General features: G+C 44.7%; 1 protein-coding gene and 1 long non-coding RNA gene across 2 annotated transcripts; both read right to left on the bottom strand.

Annotated features, from left to right (window-relative positions):
• Positions 1–1397: 1397 nt before the first annotated feature.
• On the bottom strand, positions 1398–4202 carry LOC124011278 (novel acetylcholine receptor chaperone). Its single transcript, XM_046324487.1, has 2 exons — positions 3988–4202; positions 1398–2848 (listed from the first exon to the last, which is right to left on the bottom strand). The coding sequence occupies exons 1-2, from the start codon at positions 4105–4107 to the stop codon at positions 2486–2488; spliced, it is 483 nt and encodes a 160-aa protein (XP_046180443.1). The 5' UTR covers positions 4108–4202; the 3' UTR covers positions 1398–2485.
• Positions 4203–6696: 2494 nt separating this feature from the next.
• Positions 6697–8512, bottom strand: LOC124011066. The gene is made up of 2 exons (XR_006834542.1): positions 7492–8512; positions 6697–7304 (listed from the first exon to the last, which is right to left on the bottom strand). It is a non-coding gene; the product is annotated as an uncharacterized LOC124011066 (long non-coding RNA).
• Positions 8513–19610: the final 11098 nt, after the last annotated feature.

Below are 19610 nucleotides of genomic sequence, written 5' to 3'. Positions count from 1 at the left end.
GTTTGTCTGTGATGTGTATGCCGAGGAACTTAAAACTTACTACCCTCTCCACTACTGTCCCTTCAATGTGGATAGGGGGGTGTTCCCTCTGCTGACACCACACTCTGAGGGCCCTCACCTCCACCCTGTAGGCCGTCTCGTCGTTGTTGGTAATCAAGCCTACCACTGTAGTGTCGTCCGCAAACTTGATGATTGAGTTGGAGGAGTGCATGGCCACGCAGCCGTGGGTGAACAGGGAGTACATGAGAGGGCTCAGAACACACCCTTGTGGGGCCCCGGTGTTGAGGATCAGCGGGGTGGAGGTGTTATTACCTACCCTCACCACCTGGGGGCGGCCCGTCAGGAAGTCCAATACCCAGTTGCACAGGGCGGGGTCGAGACCCAGGGTCTCGAGCTTGATGACGAGTTTGGAGGGCACTATGGTGTTAAATACCGAGCTGTAGTCGATGAACAGCATTCTCACATAGGTATTCCTCTTGTCCAGATGGGTTAGGGCAGTGTGCAGTGTGGTTGAGATTGCATCGTCTGTGGACCTATTTGGGCGGTAAGCAAATTGGAGTGGGTCTAAGGTGTCAGGTAGGGTGGAGGTGATATGGTCCTTGACTCGTCTCTCAAAGCACTTCATGATGACGGAAGTGAGTGCTACGGGGCGGTAGTCGTTTAGCTCAGTTACCTTAGCTTTCTTGGGAACAGGAACAATGGTGGCCCTCTTGAAGCATGTGGGGACAACAGACTGGGATAGGGATTGATTGAATATGTCCGTAAACAGCCAGCTGGTCTGCGCATGCTCTGAGGGCGCGGCTGGGGATGCAGCCTTGCGAGGGTTGACACGTTTAAATGTTTTCCTCACGTCGGCTGCAGTGAAGGAGAGTCCGCATGTTTTAGTTGCGGGCCGTGTCATTGGCACTGTATTGTCCTCAAAGCGTGCAAAAAAGTTATTTAGTCTGCCTGGGAGCAAGACATCCTGGTCCGTGACTGGGCTCGTTTTCTTTTTGTAATCCATGATTGACTGTAGACCCTGCCACATACCTCGTGTCTGAGCCGTTGAATTGAGATTCTACTTTGTCTCTATACTGACGCTTAGCTTGTTTGATTGCCTTGCGGAGGGAATAGTTACACTGTTTGTATTCGGTCATGTTTCAGGTCACCTTGTCCTGATTAAAAGCGGTGGTTCGGGCTTTCAGTTTCATGCGAATGCATGATGGAAGCAGTCTTGGAGTGTGGAATCAGATTGGTCGGACCAGCGTTGAACAGACCTCAGCGCGGGAGCTTCTTGTTTTAATCAAATACATTTCTATTACAAGAATAGCCCAGTGGTAATGGTTATACTCATAGGAATACTTTTATAACATAGTAATTCAACAGAATAGTGTTAAAAATCCCAGAGAAAAATAGACTCACAGATAAACATAAGCCTTTATTGTCATTGGATGTGAAGAGAGACAAAGTCCTTTATTACGAGACAAAGATCAAGTCCTTTATTGGATATGTCATTTGACAAAGCAGCTGGACTATTGATTGTGGTCCAGAGACATAGAGAGCACTAGGCTAGCAACCATAGATTTATGTTTCAACATAATTGCTAGAAAAATGCCTTCCCATAGGTCTCTCCTCCACATGAGTTCTTGAACAACAGTGTTGGGTCCAACAAAGTGATTAATCAATTTGAGATGAGTGAACGACTTGCCATTGGACAGTTTGGTTTTTCTTTCGGGAAAAGGGGTACATTGTCATGCCTAAGAGTAGTTACAAGAAAATCTAATCATCAGGAAAAAGCTTGGACGAAACTAATACGAATTCACAAAAAATGATTCTTATTTTACTAATACCAATGGAAATATGTGATACTGTATAATGTATTTAAATAAATGTGAGTCAATGTTCAACTACAATATATCTCTGAACAGTGCTGATAAGCTATGAGTTTGTTTTAAGCCATTTAATTATGAACCATGCTTAATTACTGTAAAATAACAATTGAATTCAAGAGATATCATTATCTTCCTACCTAAAATTAAAATCAATACAAAAGTACCAATCTTCAATAGTGGAAAACATCACCATTCTCAAAGCCAACAAAGTCCCTCAAATTGGTATTTGTGCCAAAAACGAACTAAAAACATAGGCATGCTGCATCTTATGTTTTGATAGATGCTAAATAAAAATGGGAGGGAATGAGAAAAAGGACCAATTGGCTGGTGAGACAAAGGTCCTATATTTTTTCAAAAGAGTTGAGCTGATTACAGTTGCCACAAGTATGATTGTCCACTGTCAAGGTTGGGATACAGGACAAGGGGAAAGCAGGTGAAACCAATAACCAGTCAGCCAAAAGGGTGGGAGAGGGGACAGGTGGGTGGTTGACTGGGTGGATATATCACTCCTTGTGGCGACTGTGTTTCTTTTGAATCTGAATTGCTCCAATCCAAAGAAATGCACAAGGTTCCATTTTGCTGTCACTCTGCCCAGACTGGATGGTTGGACCTGATTAGGACTGCTTGACTTTGTTATTTTCCTGGGCATTGATATGTTCTTCCCTGCTCTCCTCCCGCTCAGGTCGGTCCTCACTCTGGCGGGCAATGAGCAGTCGGCAGGTGAGCAGAATACCAAAGACCAGAGCATGGGCATATCGTTTCAGGGGGTCTCCTACTAACTGATGGAAGAAGAGGACCGCCAGCATGACCAGCAAGAGCAGGAAGTTAGCCACATCCTTGGGTCTCCCTGGCACCAATGTCAGAACCACACCACAGCCCACCTCCAGTGAGCCAATGATCTTTCGGAGCAGCACCGAGCTGATGCCCATCTTCTTTAGACCTGGCAAGGCCTTGGCATAGCTCTTGTATGCCCGTTTCTGAAAAGAGAGAGAACATTCATTTTCATAGATGCAAAAGAGGTCATTTCATTTATTATTAGTGGCGCACTATAGACTACAGTATATCATTTCTCAGATTTGTTCTAAGGAAGTTTCAGTTCCTCATGAGACAATACATTCAGAGCCAATAGGGACATGTCTAGGCCTACCAGTTTGTCTATAATCATGACACTGACACATACGTTTTTGTTGTTGATTTTATCAAAATAGTCGACCTATACAGTTTTAAGAGTTATAATTGTAAGTAGTATATACAACCATCACCGAAATGCCTTTTTCCTGTCGGATGGAAAATGTGGAATAAGGAAGAGCTTGGGCCTGATGTGGGCCTACTGCAGTAACACCACCAAAACCAGTCTTTGATATTCCTTAAAATACTAAATCAACCAAAACGTTGAAATGTAATTATTAGGCCTATTCGCCATGGAATAAGAATTTTGAGTAGAACATACATGGATGAGGAGCAGAGAGCACAGATGAGCATTAACATCGTTGGTAGCCTAATAAGCAAAGTCAATATCCACACAAAACAGGCAGGTGCACCTCAGAATTTGCTCGATCGCGCCGCCATTGCCTATAGCAAAAATGTACCTTCAAACAGTTAAAAAAATAAATAATAGGCTAATAATAACAGATAATTTTCCATAAAATAGGCCTAGTACTGGACAAACGTGTAGGCCTACTGTTATATGCCTAGTCGCTATTTCAAATAAACAGGCCTATGTATTTGTAGCCGAATAAACTGTAGCCTATTCTTTCGATTTTAATTGTGCCTAAAGGTAATATTTAATTTAATTAAATATTTCATAGAAAAATAGACAAACGTAATATATTTATATCAGTATACTTCAATAAAGAATGTATTATAGGCTATAATAATGCAGCAGGCTCCATCATTTAATTGCTTGCTTGGGTAAATTCATTCCCACGATTGAAACAATACATACAATCAAATCGTATTTATCAGTTAGATATTATAGGCTATTTTATTTCATGATCTTTTACAAATGTGGGTCAGCAGCGCACAGCACATTATTAGAGCCTGAATGCGTCCGTATTGGCAGAACAATGGCTTTCGCTTCCAGCTGCAGTTTATGGTTGCTAAAGGTTTTACTTACCATCTCACTATAAGCATCTTTGCTTAATCTTGGTGTGAGCTTTATGGTGCCCATGAAGACGAAAAAAAGACCAAGAGCGAAAGAGAGGGCCACAATGGTTATCGTCCTCGGTGAAGCCATCTTCGGTATTGTATGTCCCGTTCTCGCCACCAAGCTAGTTTCTCCGCGGCCGCTATTCAGTGTATTCACTGAAACACTGACTATTCGTTCCTGTGAAGATGCTAGGGGGGATGGGCTTCTGGAAAAGCGACAAAAATGTACACAGGGTCCAAATGCCCATTTATGGGGCCCATATACCAAGCAATATTATCAGGTCATCTGAATATTATTTGATCATAGGCAAACAAGAAGAATAAAAAAAATCCTCAAAAATGTAACATCAAGGTTAGCATGCATAAATAATACTAATAGCCTAGTAGTGAAATAGGAAACATGGGAACATACCTGTATGGCTAATAGTTTGGAGCTTGTCCTAATACTGTATGGACTGCAGGGAGCAGTCCGGGTCAAGCAATGAAGCATTATCATCTTCAAAGTGAACAAGCACAGTGAGAATACTTCAAGGCATATGGTAAACTTTGAATGAAGCTTGCCCATTGTACAGTTCAATTTTGTACTTGTTATTTCCTCAAATTGACACGGTGTTGTAATCTCTCATAATGCTATTTTCCTTTCACAAACTTTCTTTTCTGTGGGTAATGTTTTCAACAGTCAAATAAATCAAATCCAAGTTTATTTGTCACATGCGCCGAATACAATAGGTGAAATGTTTACTTACAGGCTCTAACTAATATTGCAAAAAAAGGTATTAGGTAAACAATAGGTAAGTAAAGAAATAAAACAACAGTAAAAAGACAGGCTATATACAGTAGTGAGGCTATAAAAGTAGCGAGGCTACATACAGACACCGGTTAGTCAGGCTGATCGAGGTAGTATGTACATGTGGATATGGTTAAAGTGACTATGCATATATGATGAACAGAGAGTAGCAGTAGCGTAAAAGAGGGGTTGGAGGGTGGTGGGTGGGACACAATGCAGATAGCCCGGTTTGCCAATGTGTGGGAGCACTGGTTGTTCGGCCCAATTGAGGCAGTATGTACATGAATGTATAGTTAAAGTTACTATGCATATATGATAAACATAGAGCAGCAGCGTAAAAAGAGGAGTTGGGCGGGTGGTGGGACACAATGCAAATAGTCCGGGTAGCCATTTGATTACCTGTTCAGGAGTCTTATGGCTTGGGGGTAAAAACTGTTGAGAAGCCTTTTTGTCCTACACTTGGCACTCCAGTACCGCCTGCCATGTGGTAGTAGAGAGAACAGTCTATGACTGGGGTGGCTGGGGTCTTTGACTATTTTTAGGGCTTTCCTCTGACACCGCCTGGTGTGGAGGTCCTGGATGGCAGGCAGCTTTGCCCCAGTGATGTACTGGGCCGTACGCACTACCCTCTGAAGTGCCTTGCGGTCGGAGGCCGAGCAATTGCGGTACCAGGCAGTGATGCAACCGGTCAGGATGCTCTCGATGTTGCAGCTGTAGAATCTTTTGAGGATCTCAGGACCCATGCCAAATCTTTAGTTTTCTGAGGGGGAATAGGCTTTGTTGTGCCCTCTTCACAACTGTCTTGGTGTGTTTGGACCATTCTAGTTTGTTGTTGATACGGACACCAAGGAACTTGAAGCTCTCAACCTGCTCCACTGCAGCCCCATTGATGAGAATGGGGGCGTGCTCGGTCCTCCTTTTCCTGTCGTCCACAATCATCTCCTTAGTCTTGGTTACGTTGAGGGATAGGTTGTTATTCTGGCACAACCCGGCCGGGTCTCTGACCTCCTCCCTATAGGCTGTCTCGTTGGACATTGTCGGTGATCAGGCCTACCACTGTTGTGTCATCTGCAAACTTCATGATGGTGTTGGAGTCGTGCCTGGCCATGCAGACGTGGGTAACAGGGAGTACAGGAGGGGACTGAGCACGCACCCCTGGGGAGCTCCAGTGTGAGGATCAGCGTGGCAGATGTTTTGCTACCTACCCATCACCATCTGGGGGCGGCCCGTCAGGAAGTCCAGGATCCAGTTGCAGAGGGAGGTGTTTAGTCCCAGAATCCTTAGCTTAGTGATGAGCTTTGAGGGTACTATGGTGTTGAACGCTGAGCTGTAGTCAATGAATAGCATTTTCACATAAGTGTTCCTTTTGTCCAGTTGGGAAAGGGCAGTGTGGAGTGCAATAGAGATTGCATCAACTGTGGATCTGTTTGGGTGGTATGCAAATTGGAGTGGGTCTAGGGTTTCTGGGATAATGGTGTTGATGTGAGCCATTACCATCCTTTCAAAGCACTTCATGGCTACGAACGTGAGTGCTACGGATCTGTAGTCATTTAGGCAGGTTGCCTTTGTGTTCTTGGGCACAGGGACTATGGTGGTCTGCTTGAAACATGTTGGTATTACAGACTCAATCAGGGACATGTTGAAAATGTCAGTGAAGACACCTGCCAGTTGGTCAGCACATGCCTGGAGCACAAGTGTTGGTAATCCGTCTGGTCCCGCAGCCTTGTGTATGTTGACCTGTTCAAAGGTCTTACTCACGTCAGCTTCAGAGAGCGTGATCACACAGTCGTCGGGAACAGCTGATGCTCTCATGCATGCCTCAATGTTGTTTGCCTCGAAGCGAGCAACTTATAATAACATATAACATATAACATAACAAAGGGGCCAAGAAACTTTATAAAATCAAGTTTTACTTTCCATCAAAATTGCAATATAAACAGGTCAACTCTTTATATTTACGAGGAATTGAAATAGTTTGACCGTACATTGATCATGTTTGTAAACAATTGTTTACTTTTACTACAGATAATTAAATAACCACTAATAAATAAATATTGACACTCATATATAACATATTTTGGTAACATAAAATAAACACACATTTCTCAGAGGTGTATTGGCTTTGTAATTCCTACACAGTTGCTACTAAGAAAAATGTGCTGTCAGGTCTTTTTTAATTGTCCTTCAAAAGCTGATGGAAACTCCAGTTGTAATCCATAAATGTAAGATATGAGGTAATAGAATGAGGTTGTGGAGGGTTTGCAGGCAGGGCAGGCCTCCCTTCTTTTTCTTCATATTATCCTAAAATACAAAATGTGTATCAGTTCACACATAACACCTTTACTGTACTGAAACTATAGGAATCTTATCAAGATCAAATGGATCTGCAACTAAAACTGTCAATGTCTCAAATGGGTTGTAGGAAGGGGGTCTGGGCCTTTGGTCCTTTTCTTGAAGGCGTTGTACTTTATCAAGTTTATTTTTTGCTGCCACGTATCCTACACAGAGACAACATTTTACATTAAAAAATATCAATGCCACAATGCTTTCGCTAACGTAGCTAAGCAATGTCTTTGAAATAGTTTATGGATACATATTCTGTCAATGTAATCTCTACACATTGACCAAGACAGATGATTTTCTAGGAGTCTAACTGAAGGCACAGAGTTATAGTCTCTCTCTTACCTTTCATCTTTGGGCTTGCTGCAGCCTCTCCGTCTTCCCACGGTTGTCCCTCATCTGGTGCCAGAGGTCTCCTGTCCCTGATGTTCCTGATTATGAAAGAACAGAGTTCTGGGTAATCCAGATTGACGGCATGCAGCAGCCAGCAAAGACCCCACAGCGTCTTCTGTCTGTCCACCTCAGCTGGTCCATGAAGACTGAACAGGGCTTCTTGAGCAGAAAAGCACAACACAATCAAATCTATGGATTTGTGTCTGTCTATGTATCTATCGGTCTCTTGTACATAATTAACATAATCTGTATCTCTGATTGGCTAGCTGGATGGCTGGCTAGCTGATTGGCAGTCTGTCTCTCTGTCTAGTTGTGTGTACAAGGACTAGACTAGACAATGTGGCACAGACAGCGGCTCTGGTTCACCAGTCTCTCCAGAGAAAGGATCTCAATTATCTCAATCCCCAGCAGGGCGTTCATCTTGTCCTGCTTGCTGGCCAGCCTACAACACAACAGAGCAAAACATTTCATCAGTTGGTTCAAAAAAGGAAAAACGACATTGAAAGCACTAATCAGCTTCGCTGCTGTCCATCCTTGCCCACTGTAAATGGTCACACTGAGGTTTTAATGGGTTTAGGTAATATAGATCGTCTGTCACCTCATGGGTTCTATACACCTCATAGAACCTTGAATAACAAAGTTATAAAATCAGCTGTAACTTTTATTTTGGCATTGATCAAATATTCTACTTCCATGAATTCAAACTTGATATAAGAAGTAGTCCTTCCAACAGTTGTGGTTTTCCCACCACTTTATGCTGCTTCAGCAGGTCTGTCAGATACTCCTGGACCTCTTTAATACTCTGCTGGTCACTGGAGTCCACCACAAAGATGAACCCATGGAGCTCCCCATAGAGATCCCCCCAGGACCCCCGCACCTCCAGGGCCCCACCGATGTCAAGCAGGGTGACCAGAAAGTTCTCCACTCTCAGCTCCATCCGGACACACCCACAAGTCTAACCCCTCATCCATTGGGGGCACTGCAGATAGAGACAGAACAATTTATGTCAGACAACCCAGATTACCGTGTTATATTTCTATTGGTGTGTATTTAATTCACTGACTGTGGATGTTTTTCCTGCTTTGTCAAGACCGACCACCAGTGCATTGACTTTCCTGTGTGAAAATGTGAGATATAGTCCTGGAGCAATTTAAGTGACAGTATTATATATTTGCAATCGCAAGTAATTGCAGACCGAGTTAATCCATTTGAGAGAGTTTTTCTTGCCTGATGGGTTGCTGCATCTTGGTTGTCCCAGCTGCAGAAGTTGGTCATCAATTGTGGTGAAACAGAACAAGGTGAGCACAGCAGCCACCATCTTCTCCTTAGTTCCCACCTGAAAGAAGAACTCGTTGTGATACAGAGCCAAGGTGCAAACCATAGACTTATATAACGACCGGTGCCAAGTTAGCCAAGGTCACTGTCAGGTGACCCGGGTCAATAAACTCCAGAAGACTCCAGGGCCATTTAGATCATGGGTGTTGAAGGACAGCAGACTGATTGGAGTTGGGCTGTCTGTGTAAACACATCTCATTAGCATCAGTTTAGATATAGAACATGTTTTTATATCAACACCAATGCACAGCTGTCTAACAACTTGACATTGTTTACGAAATTGTCTGTTCAACTACTACTGTAATCCTGTTATAAGAATGTGTGACTTTTTTGTGTGAGAAAATCCAATAAAATACATATCTTTAAAAAAAGTCTGACTTACAGATGGCCACCACAGTCTACTAACAAACCAACATTTTTGCACCCAGTTTGTCTAAAAGTACATCTAAACTTACCTAGAATCAGAAGAAAAAAAGTTGCTAATGTCTTTACTCTTTGAAATCTTTTGGACAACAGTTAGTGTCATCTGTGTGATTATATAACCTGGGCTTTGGTACCTGGTTACTAAGGAACATGGGCTGTATCTGCAGTGCATTCATATCCCTTTGAGGAAGCACTATTCATTGGGTCTGTGAATTGCCTGTATACTGTGTATCTGCTGGATCGAATCCCCGAGCTGACAATGTAAAAATCTGTCATTCTGCTCCTGAGCAAGGCACTTAACCCACTGTTCCCCGGGCGCCAAAGACGTGGATGTCGATTAAGGCAGCCCCCTGCACCTCTCTGATTCAGAGCGGTTGGAATAAATGTGGAAGACACATTTCATTTGAAGGCATTCAGTTGTACAACTGACAAGGTTTCCCCCTTTCCCTTTCCCCTTTTCATACCCCATAAAATGTCCGTAAGCCCATATGGTCTCCACCATTGGGTTTGTTTTACAATACACAATATAAATGCATATGGACTCTTAAATACATGTCATGGAACTATGTGACTGACCTGGCTGGCATTCAGACACAGTAGCCTACCAGCTGTCGGACATCTTTAGACCTGTGTGTAGTCTGCCACAGTCTGGTTCGACACAGAAAGCAGGCGCGTGAGCGTCTGTCTGCCTGGGGTGTGCTAAACAACTCCTGCAGGTCTCAGCTTTCTGCATCTGCTCAGTCTCCATGAAGCTGCATACACACACACTAAGTCAGTCAGAGAAATGAACATTCTGGCCCTCTTTCTTCCCTCAAGCTTGGTTGAACTAGATCCAGACTTCCACCTACAGTAGATCTTTTCAATATTCATTTTTATCCTGTTTCAGGTGAATCACTTTTATTTACTTAACATTTTTAAAAGATTGCCTTTCTCTATACAAATTGCAACATAGCAATAAAAGGCCATTTTGAGTTCATACAACTAGTCCATAAAAGTGCAATAAGACACGTCACTGACTGCAATAAAAACTATTGATATGGTTGAATCTGAAGATGGCAGAGAGCGCTTTATCAGTTAACAGTGGTAAAAAGGTTGTAGCTACTGTACACATGGTTATGTAAACAATGTTCAACAACCTAAATCACTGGCCACCATAGAAATGATGCCAAGCTGCACTAGTCCATGACAGAATATCCAATTCACACAGCAGTGTTCTCAGAGTAGCAGCTCAGTTCACAAGCAGAACATGTCCACTGGTGTTCTCAGGAGAAAGCCTCGGAAACAGGAGCCACATGAAATTCTAGATAGAATATTACATTCAAATTGGCACAGAAGACACACAGCGCATAATGACATCACGCTGTACTGTAGGGCACACAATGTCTCATGTAATCTAACAGTGACAGAGGTTTATCACAATAATGTTTCATGTAATCTAACAATGACAGTAGCTTATCACAATCATTTTCCATGGGAATCAAACATGCAATATGAGGTAAATGTAGCTCTGTTACATTTTTTTGTTACAATATTATTGCTGCCTTGTAACATATTTACAAATTGATACATCATCACAATGGCCACTAGATGGCCTTGATGTCTAATGGAACCGTTCACACTCCAAGGGGCTGTGATTATGTGTCTGTGTGTGGTTTTCTCACAGATGAGCTGACATGGGCAGGAAATCTTTTGCAGTGCAGCCAAATCACAGTCTGTCTACTCATGATAAAAAGGCATGCTTTTTCACCGCCCACCTTTTTAACCACAACACTATAGATTACATAAAATAACATGTTTATAAACAGTGAGTCCCAGTATTAGGCAGTCAATGTAAAATGTGACTGACAAATATTTTTCACTCTGTGGCGTATTTATTTTTTGCTCAATAGATTTGTTTTACTTGAAATGTTTTGCATAACAGGAAGAACATATCCTGGAACTGTGTTTTGTGTACATGCTTCATCTCATTAAGTCGTTACCCCTGTAACCAATCAGGCATGAGCTTCATCTGCTGACTAGACTCCTCTGAGGCTCTGACCACAGTACACACACTTAGGCACGTGTGCACACATTGCAGCAGAGGCAAAAGCAGCAGCAAAAGCTTGACACAACAGCTGTACACCGTGCCTTATATAGTCATTCCCTCCACTTACCAAACATATCTCAGAGAGACCTGATAGCTGAATGTCTGCGGGTTAAAAACTGTCTTCAGCTTTTTGTTCAGTGACAGAATAGGGAGTTTGTTTCGTCTGATCTGATTGGCTAGACCCAGCTAACACTAAATGTTCCCACAACTTTAGAGAACGTTCCCTTAAGAGTGTTATTAGGTCATTCTAGCCAATGAGAGGGCAGATAGGGAGGGCAGATGAACAACAGGCACAACTAAGTTGTTTTTCTCAAAGTTGCCGGAATGCCACGTACCTCCACTTATATCAGTACATTTGTAACAGCCTGAACATTACTAAACTTCTATTCGATCAAATAAGCCTCACAAAATTTGACACTCTCTCATAGACCTCCATACAAAAAAAGGGCTAATCTCACACGGACAGATTTTGGGCAAAGTAAATGATCTTACACCCTCTCTGGGTATAAAAACCTGCTGGGCCACTAATGACAGGGCCTCAGACCTGCTACATGGTAAACAACCTCTACAGTCTCCAGCCACTGACCCACAGCGCTGTCTCGCCACACACATTCATTATTAATAGCAGGAGGGCCTCCAGCAGACTTTGTAAGCCCCATTCACAATGCAGCACTGCCTGCCTGGGACCCATCTGGTTACACTGGGGAGTGATGCTCATATTTTGGGTTAACTCATCATGGGTATCACTGTGCCTTTGAGCTGTTATTGTGCCGCTCTGGAAAAAACATGAATGTTTAATCTGGGTTTGGGCTTCCATATGGAAAACAGTGCACTGGGGTCATAATACGAATACAAAAATTAGATGGTTTATATAACATTAGTTGTGATGATAAATCTATCAACAACAGTCTGCATTTTACATTCTCTGTTGTTGAGCACAATATCTTAATTCCAAGTTTAGAGATAGTTTCAAATGATTGGCCAGATTGAAGTCAACATTAAATTAAAGACACCACTTTAGCACTGACCAAAAGGCAAAGCCAAAAGAAGCAGTTTGTCTTTAAAAAAGAAGTAAAACATAGTTCCAAATTAAAATGTAAACCAAATGCAACACTACAGTGCCTTGCGAAAGTATTCGGCCCCCTTGAACTTTGCGACCTTTTGCCACATTTCAGGCTTCAAACATAAAGATATAAAACTGTATTTTTTTGTGAAGAATCAACAACAAGTGGGACACAATCATGAAGTGGAACGACATTTATTGGATATTTCAAACTTTTTTAACAAATCAAAAACTGAAGAATTGGGTGTGCAAAATTATTCAGCCCCCTTAAGTTAATACTTTGTAGCGCCACCTTTTGCTGCGATTACAGCTGTAAGTCGCTTGGGGTGTCTCTATCAGTTTTGCACATCGAGAGACTGACATTTTATCCCATTCCTCCTTGCAAAACAGCTCGAGCTCAGTGAGGTTGGATGGAGAGCATTTGTGAACAGCAGTTTTCAGTTCTTTCCACAGATTCTCGATTGGATTCAGGTCTGGACATTGACTTGGCTATTCTAACACCTGGATATGTTTATTTTTGAACCATTCCATTGTAGATTTTGCTTTATGTTTTGGATCATTGTCTTGTTGGAAGACAAATCTCCATCCCAGTCTCATGTCTTTTGCAGACTCCATCAGGTTTTCTTCCAGAATGGTCCTGTATTTGGCTCCATCCATCTTCCCATCAATTTTAACCATCTTCCCTGTCCCTGCTGAAGTAAAGCAGGCCCAAACCATGATGCTGCCACCACCATGTTTGACAGTGGGGATGGTGTGTTCAGGGTGATGAGCTGTGTTGCTTTTACGCCAAACATAACATTTTGCATTGTTGCCAAAAAGTTAAATTTTGGTTTCATCTGTCCAGAGCACCTTCTTCCACATGTTTGGTGTGTCTCCCATGGGGCTTGTGGCAAACTTTAAACGACACTTTTTATGGATATCTTTAAGAAATTATTATATTATAATATAATATTATAATATATTATTATATTGCAATATAGAGTGCAATATAGGGTGCAATATAGGACTGATTGTTGTCCTATGGACAGAGTCTCCCAACTCAGCTGTAGATCTCTGCAGTTCATCCAGAGTGATCATGGAACTCTTGGCTGCATCTCTGATCAGTCTTCTCCTTGTATGAGCTGAAAGTTTAGAGGGACGGCCAGGTCTTGGTAGATTTGCAGTGGTCTGGTACTCCTTCCATTTCAATATTATCGCTTGCACAGTGCTCCTTGGGATGTTTAAAGCTTGGGAAATCTTTTTGTATCCAAATCCGCATTTAAACTTCTTCACAACAGTATCTCGGACCTGCCTGGTGTGTTCCTTGTTCTTCATGATGCTCTCTGCGCTTTTAACGGACCTCTGAGACTATCACAGTGCAGGTGTATTTATACGGAGACTTGATTACACACAGGTGGATTGTATTTATCATCATTAGTCATTTAGGTCAACATTGGATCATTCAGAGATCCTCACTGAACTTCTGGAGAGAGTTTGCAGCACTGAAAGTAAAGGGGCTGAATAATTTTGCACGCCCAATTTTTCAGTTTTTGATTTGTTAAAAAAGTTTGAAATATCCAATAAATGTCGTTCCACTTTATGATTGTGTCCCACTTGTTGTTGATTCTTCACAAAAAAATACAGTTTTATATATTTATGTTTGAAGCCTGAAATGTGGCAAAAGGTCGCAAAGTTCAAGGGGGCCGAATACTTTCGCAAGGCACTGTAGGTGTGTCAGTTCCAAACTGCCTCTGGAAGCAACTCAGCACAACTCAGCACAACTCAGCACAAGCGCCAGGGTAGTGGGTTCGATTCCCGGGACCACCCATACGTAGAATGTATGCACACATGACTGTAAGTCGCTTTGGATAAAAGCGTCTGCTAAATGGCATATATTATTATTAACTGATCATCAGGAGATTCATGAAATGGGCAGCCGCACACAAGCCTAAGCAGCTGCACACAAGCCTAAGATCACAATGTGCAATGCCAAGCACCGACTGGGGTGGTGTAAAGCTCGCCGCCATTGGACTTTATTTTGTTGTTTGAATTTGACCCCTTTTTTCTCCCCAATTTCGTGGTATCCAATTGTTAGTAGCTACTATCTTGTCTCATCACTACAACTCCCGTAAGGGCTCGGGAGAGACGAAGGTTGAAAGTCAAACGAAGGTTGCGTCCTCCGATACACAACTCAACCAAGCCGCACTGCTTATTAACACAGTGCGCATCCAACCCGGAAGCCAGCCACACCAATGTGTCGGAGGAAACACTGTGCACCTGGCAACCTTGGTTAGCGCGCACTGTGCCCAGTCCGCCATAGGAGTCACTGGTGCGCGATGAGACAAGGATATCCCTACTGGTCAAACCCTCCCTAACCCGGACGACGTTAGGCCAATTGTGTGTCGCCCCACGGACCCAATGGCGGCCGGTTAAAACAGAGCCTGGGCGCCAACCCAGAGTCTCTGGTGGCACAGCTGGTGCTGCAGTACACTGCGCCACCCGGGGGGGCGCCATTGGACTCGTTTGTAGTGTAAACCCATTCCCTGGAGTGATGAATCACGCTTCACCATGTGGCAGTCTGATGGACAAATCTGGGTTTGGCATATGGTAGGAGAACACTACCTGCCCCAATGCATAGTGCCAACTGTACAGTTTGGTAGAGGAGGGATCATGGTCTCGGGCTGTTTTTCATGGTTCGGGCTTAGTTCCAATGAAGGGAAATCTTAACCCTACAGCAAACAATGACATTCTAGACCAGGGGTAGGTAACCCTGTCCCTGGAGTGCCGCAGGTGCTGCAGAATTTTGTTCCAACTAGGCACTGACAACTGAGCTAATTGATCAGTTCAGTGATTGCCTAAATTCAACACACCTGGTCTTACAGGTTGGTTAAATCCAAAATATGAAGTGCCTGCATCACTCCAGGACCAGGGTTGCCTACCCATGTTCTAGACGATTCTGTGCTTCCAACTTTGTGGCAACAGTTTGGAAGGCCCTTTCCTGTTCCAGCATGACAATTCCCCCCGTGCACAAAGTGAGATCCATACAGAAATGGTTTGTCGAGAACGTTGTGGAAGAACTTGACTGGCCTGCACAGAGCTCTGACCTCAATCCCATCGAACACCTTTGGGATGAATTGGAATGCTGACTGCAAGCCAGCAATGTTCCAACGTCTAGTGGAAAGCCTTCCCAGAAGAGTGGAGGCTGTTATTGTCATGTTTGTCATTTATTATCATGTCTTGTCCCTGTGCTCCCCATTCTATTCGTTTCCCTCTGCTGGTCTTATTTGGTTCTTTCCCTCCTTCTATCCCTCTCTCTCCCCCTCCCTCTCTCACTCTCTCGCTCTCTCTTCTCTCTATCGTTCCGTTCCTGCTCCCAGCTGTTCCTATTCCCCTAATCATCATTTAGTCTTCCCACACCTGTTCCCGATCCTTTCCCCTGATTAGAGTCCCTATTTATTCCTTTGTGTTCCGTTCCTGTCCCGTCGGTTCCTTGTTTAGTATTCACCATGCTGTGATTGCGTTTCGCCCTGTCCTGTCGTGTTTTTGCTGTGATTGTGTATCGCCCTGTCCTGTCGTGTTTTTTTGCCTTCATCAGATGCTGCGTGTGAGCAGGTGTCTCTGTCAACTACGGCCTGCGCCTACCCGAAGCGACCTGCAGTCTGTGGCCGCTTCTCCAGTTATTCCCCTCTACAGACTAGAGGATTTTTGTTATTCCCTGTTTGGACTTAAATAAACTCTGTTTCTGTTAAGTCGCTTTTGGGTCCTCTTTCACCTGCATGACAGAAGGAACCGACCAAGGAATGGACCCAGCGACTTCAGACGCTCGTTACACTGCCGTCGAGATCCAAGGAGCCATGCTCGGCAGACACGAGCAGGAATTGTCTGCTGCTCGCCATGCCGTGGAGAACCTGGCCGCTCAGGTTTCCGACCTCTCTGGACAGTTCCAGAGTCTACGTCTCGTGCCACCTGTTACTTCCTGGCCTGCCGAGCCTCCAGAACCTAGGGTTAATAACCCACCTTGCTACTCCGGGCAGCCCACTGAGTGCCGCTCCTTTCTCACGCAGTGTGAGATTGTGTTCTCTCTCCAACCCAACACATACTCTAGAGAGAGAGCTCGGGTTGCTTACGTCATTTCACTCCTTACTGGCCGGGCTCGAGAATGGGGCACAGCTATCTGGGAGGCAAGGGCTGATTGCTCTAACAAGTTCCAGAACTTTAAAGAGGAGATGATTCGGGTTTTTGACCGTTCAGTTTTTGGTGGGGAGGCTTCTAGGGCCCTGGCTTCCTTATGCCAAGGTGAACGGTCCATAACGGATTATTCTATTGAGTTTCGCACTCTTGCTGCCTCTAGTGAGTGGAACGAGCCGGCGCTGCTCGCTCGTTTTCTGGAGGGACTCCACGCAGTGGTTAAGGATGAGATTCTCTCCCGGGAGGTTCCTTCAGATGTGGACTCTTTGATTGCTCTCGCCATCCGCATAGAACGACGGGTAGATCTTCGTCACCGGGCTCGTGGAAGAGAGCTCGCATCAACGGTGTTTCCCTGCTCCGCATCGCAACCATCTCCCTCCTCTGGCTTTGAGACTGAGCCCATGCAGCTGGGAGGGATTCGCATCTCGAATAAGGAGAGGGAACGGAGGATCACCAACCGCCTGTGCCTCTATTGCGGAGTTGCTGGACATTTTGTTAATTCATGTCCAGTAAAAGCCAGAGCTCATCTGTAAGCGGAGGGCTACAGGTGAGCGCAACTACTCAAGTCTCTCCATCAAAGTCCTGTACTACTTTGTCGGTCCACCTACGCTGGACCGGTTCGGGTGCTACATGTAGTGCCTTGATAGACTCTGGGGCTGAGGGTTGTTTCATGGACGAAGCATGGGTTCGGAAACATGACATTCCTTTCAGAGAGTTAGAGAAGCCTACGCCCATGTTCGCCTTAGATGGTAGTCATCTTCCCAGTATCAGATTTGAGACACTACCTTTAACCCTCACAGTATCTGGTAACCACAGTGAGACTATTTCTTTTTTGATTTTCCGTTCACCGTTTACACCTGTTGTTTTGGGTCATCCCTGGCTAGTATGTCATAATCCTTCTATTAATTGGTCTAGTAATTCTATCCTATCCTGGAACGTTTCTTGTCATGTGAAGTGTTTAATGTCTGCCATCCCTCCCGTTTCTTCTGTCCCTACTTCTCAGGAGGAACCTGGCGATTTGACAGGAGTGCCGGAGGAATATCATGATCTGCGCACGGTCTTCAGTCGGTCCCGAGCCAACTCCCTTCCTCCTCACCGGTCGTATGATTGTAGTATTGATCTCCTTCCGGGGACCACTCCTCCTCGAGGTAGACTATACTCTCTGTCGGCTCCCGAACGTAAGGCTCTCGAGGATTATTTGTCATTGTCTGTGTCTCTTGACGCCGGTACCATAGTGCCTTCTTCTTCTCCGGCCGGGGCGGGGTTCTTTTTGTTAAGAAGAAGGACGGTACTCTGCGCCCCTGCGTGGATTATCGAGGGCTGAATGACATAACGGTTAAGAATCGTTATCCGCTTCCCCTTATGTCATCAGCCTTCGAGATTCTGCAGGGAGCCAGGTGCTTTACTAAGTTGGACCTTCGTAACGCTTACCATCTCGTGCGCATCAGAGAGGGGGACGAGTGGAAAACGGCGTTTAACACTCCGTTAGGGCATTTTGAGTACCGGGTTCTGCCGTTCGGTCTCGCCAATGCGCCAGCTGTTTTTCAGGCATTAGTTAATGATGTTCTGAGAGACATGCTGAACATTTTTGTTTTTGTCTATCTTGACGATATCCTGATTTTTTCTCCGTCACTCGAGATTCATGTTCAGCACGTTCGACGTGTTCTACAGCGCCTTTTAGAGAATTGTCTCTACGTAAAGGCTGAGAAGTGCTCTTTTCATGTCTCCTCCGTTACTTTTCTCGGTTCCGTTATTTCCGCTGAAGGCATTCAGATGGATTCCGCTAAGGTCCAAGCTGTCAGTGATTGGCCCGTTCCAAGGTCACGTGTCGAGTTGCAGCGCTTTTTAGGTTTCGCTAATTTCTATCGGCGTTTCATTCGTAATTTCGGTCAAGTTGCTGCCCCTCTCACAGCTCTTACTTCTGTCAAGACGTGTTTTAAGTGGTCCGGTTCCGCCCAGGGAGCTTTTGATCTTCTAAAAGAACGTTTTACGTCCGCTCCTATCCTCGTTACTCCTGACGTCACTAGACAATTCATTGTCGAGGTTGACGCTTCAGAGGTAGGCGTGGGAGCCATTCTATCCCAGCGCTTCCAGTCTGACGATAAGGTTCATCCTTGCGCTTATTTTTCTCATCGCCTGTCGCCATCTGAGCGCAACTATGATGTGGGTAACCGTGAACTGCTCGCCATCCGCTTAGCCCTAGGCGAATGGCGACAGTGGTTGGAGGGGCGACCGTTCCTTTTGTCGTTTGGACAGACCATAAGAACCTTGAGTACATCCGTTCTGCCAAACGACTTAATGCCCGTCAAGCTCGTTGGGCGTTGTTTTTCGCTCGTTTCGAGTTTGTGATTTCTTACCGTCCGGGTAGCAAGAACACCAAGCCTGATGCCTTATCCCGTCTGTTTAGTTCTTCTGTGGCTTCTACTGATCCCGAGGGGATTCTTCCTTATGGGCGTGTTGTCGGGTTAACAGTCTGGGGAATTGAAAGACAGGTTAAGCAAGCACTCACGCACACTGCGTCGCCGCGCGCTTGTCCTAGTAACCTCCTTTTCGTTCCTGTTTCCACTCGTCTGGCTGTTCTTCAGTGGGCTCACTCTGCCAAGTTAGCTGGTCATCCCGGTGTTCGAGGCACTCTTGCGTCTATTCGCCAGCGCTTTTGGTGGCCGACTCAGGAGCGTGACACGCGCCGTTTCGTGGCTGCTTGTTCGGACTGCGCGCAGACTAAGTCGGGTAACTCTCCTCCTGCCGGTCGTCTCAGACCGCTCCCCATTCCTTCTCGACCATGGTCTCACATTGCCTTAGACTTCATTACCGGTCTGCCTTTGTCTGCGGGGAAGACTGTGATTCTGACGGTTGTCGATAGGTTCTCTAAGGCGGCACATTTCATTCCCTCGCTAAACTTCCTTCCGCTAAGGAGACGGCACAAATCATTATTGAGAATGTATTCAGAATTCATGGCCTCCCGTTAGACGCCGTTTCAGACAGAGGCCCGCAATT

This window comes from Oncorhynchus gorbuscha, linkage group LG23 (assembly GCF_021184085.1).
Source record: "Oncorhynchus gorbuscha isolate QuinsamMale2020 ecotype Even-year linkage group LG23, OgorEven_v1.0, whole genome shotgun sequence".
Classification (NCBI taxonomy): Eukaryota; Metazoa; Chordata; class Actinopteri; order Salmoniformes; family Salmonidae; genus Oncorhynchus; species Oncorhynchus gorbuscha.
Note: the sequence above shows the minus strand (reverse complement) of the source record. Positions and strands in the feature narration are given on the sequence as shown.

What these genes read in the sequence shown, in the direction of transcription:
- LOC124011278 (XM_046324487.1), bottom strand. Translation starts at nt 4,107, where the DNA reads ATGGCTTCACCGAGGACGATAACCATTGTGGCCCTCTCTTTCGCTCTT. An exon ending in AAGATGCTTATAGTGAGATG is followed by an intron (nt 2,849 to 3,987) that starts GTAAGTAAAACC and finishes CTCTCTTTTCAG; the next exon opens with AAACGGGCATACAAGAGCTA.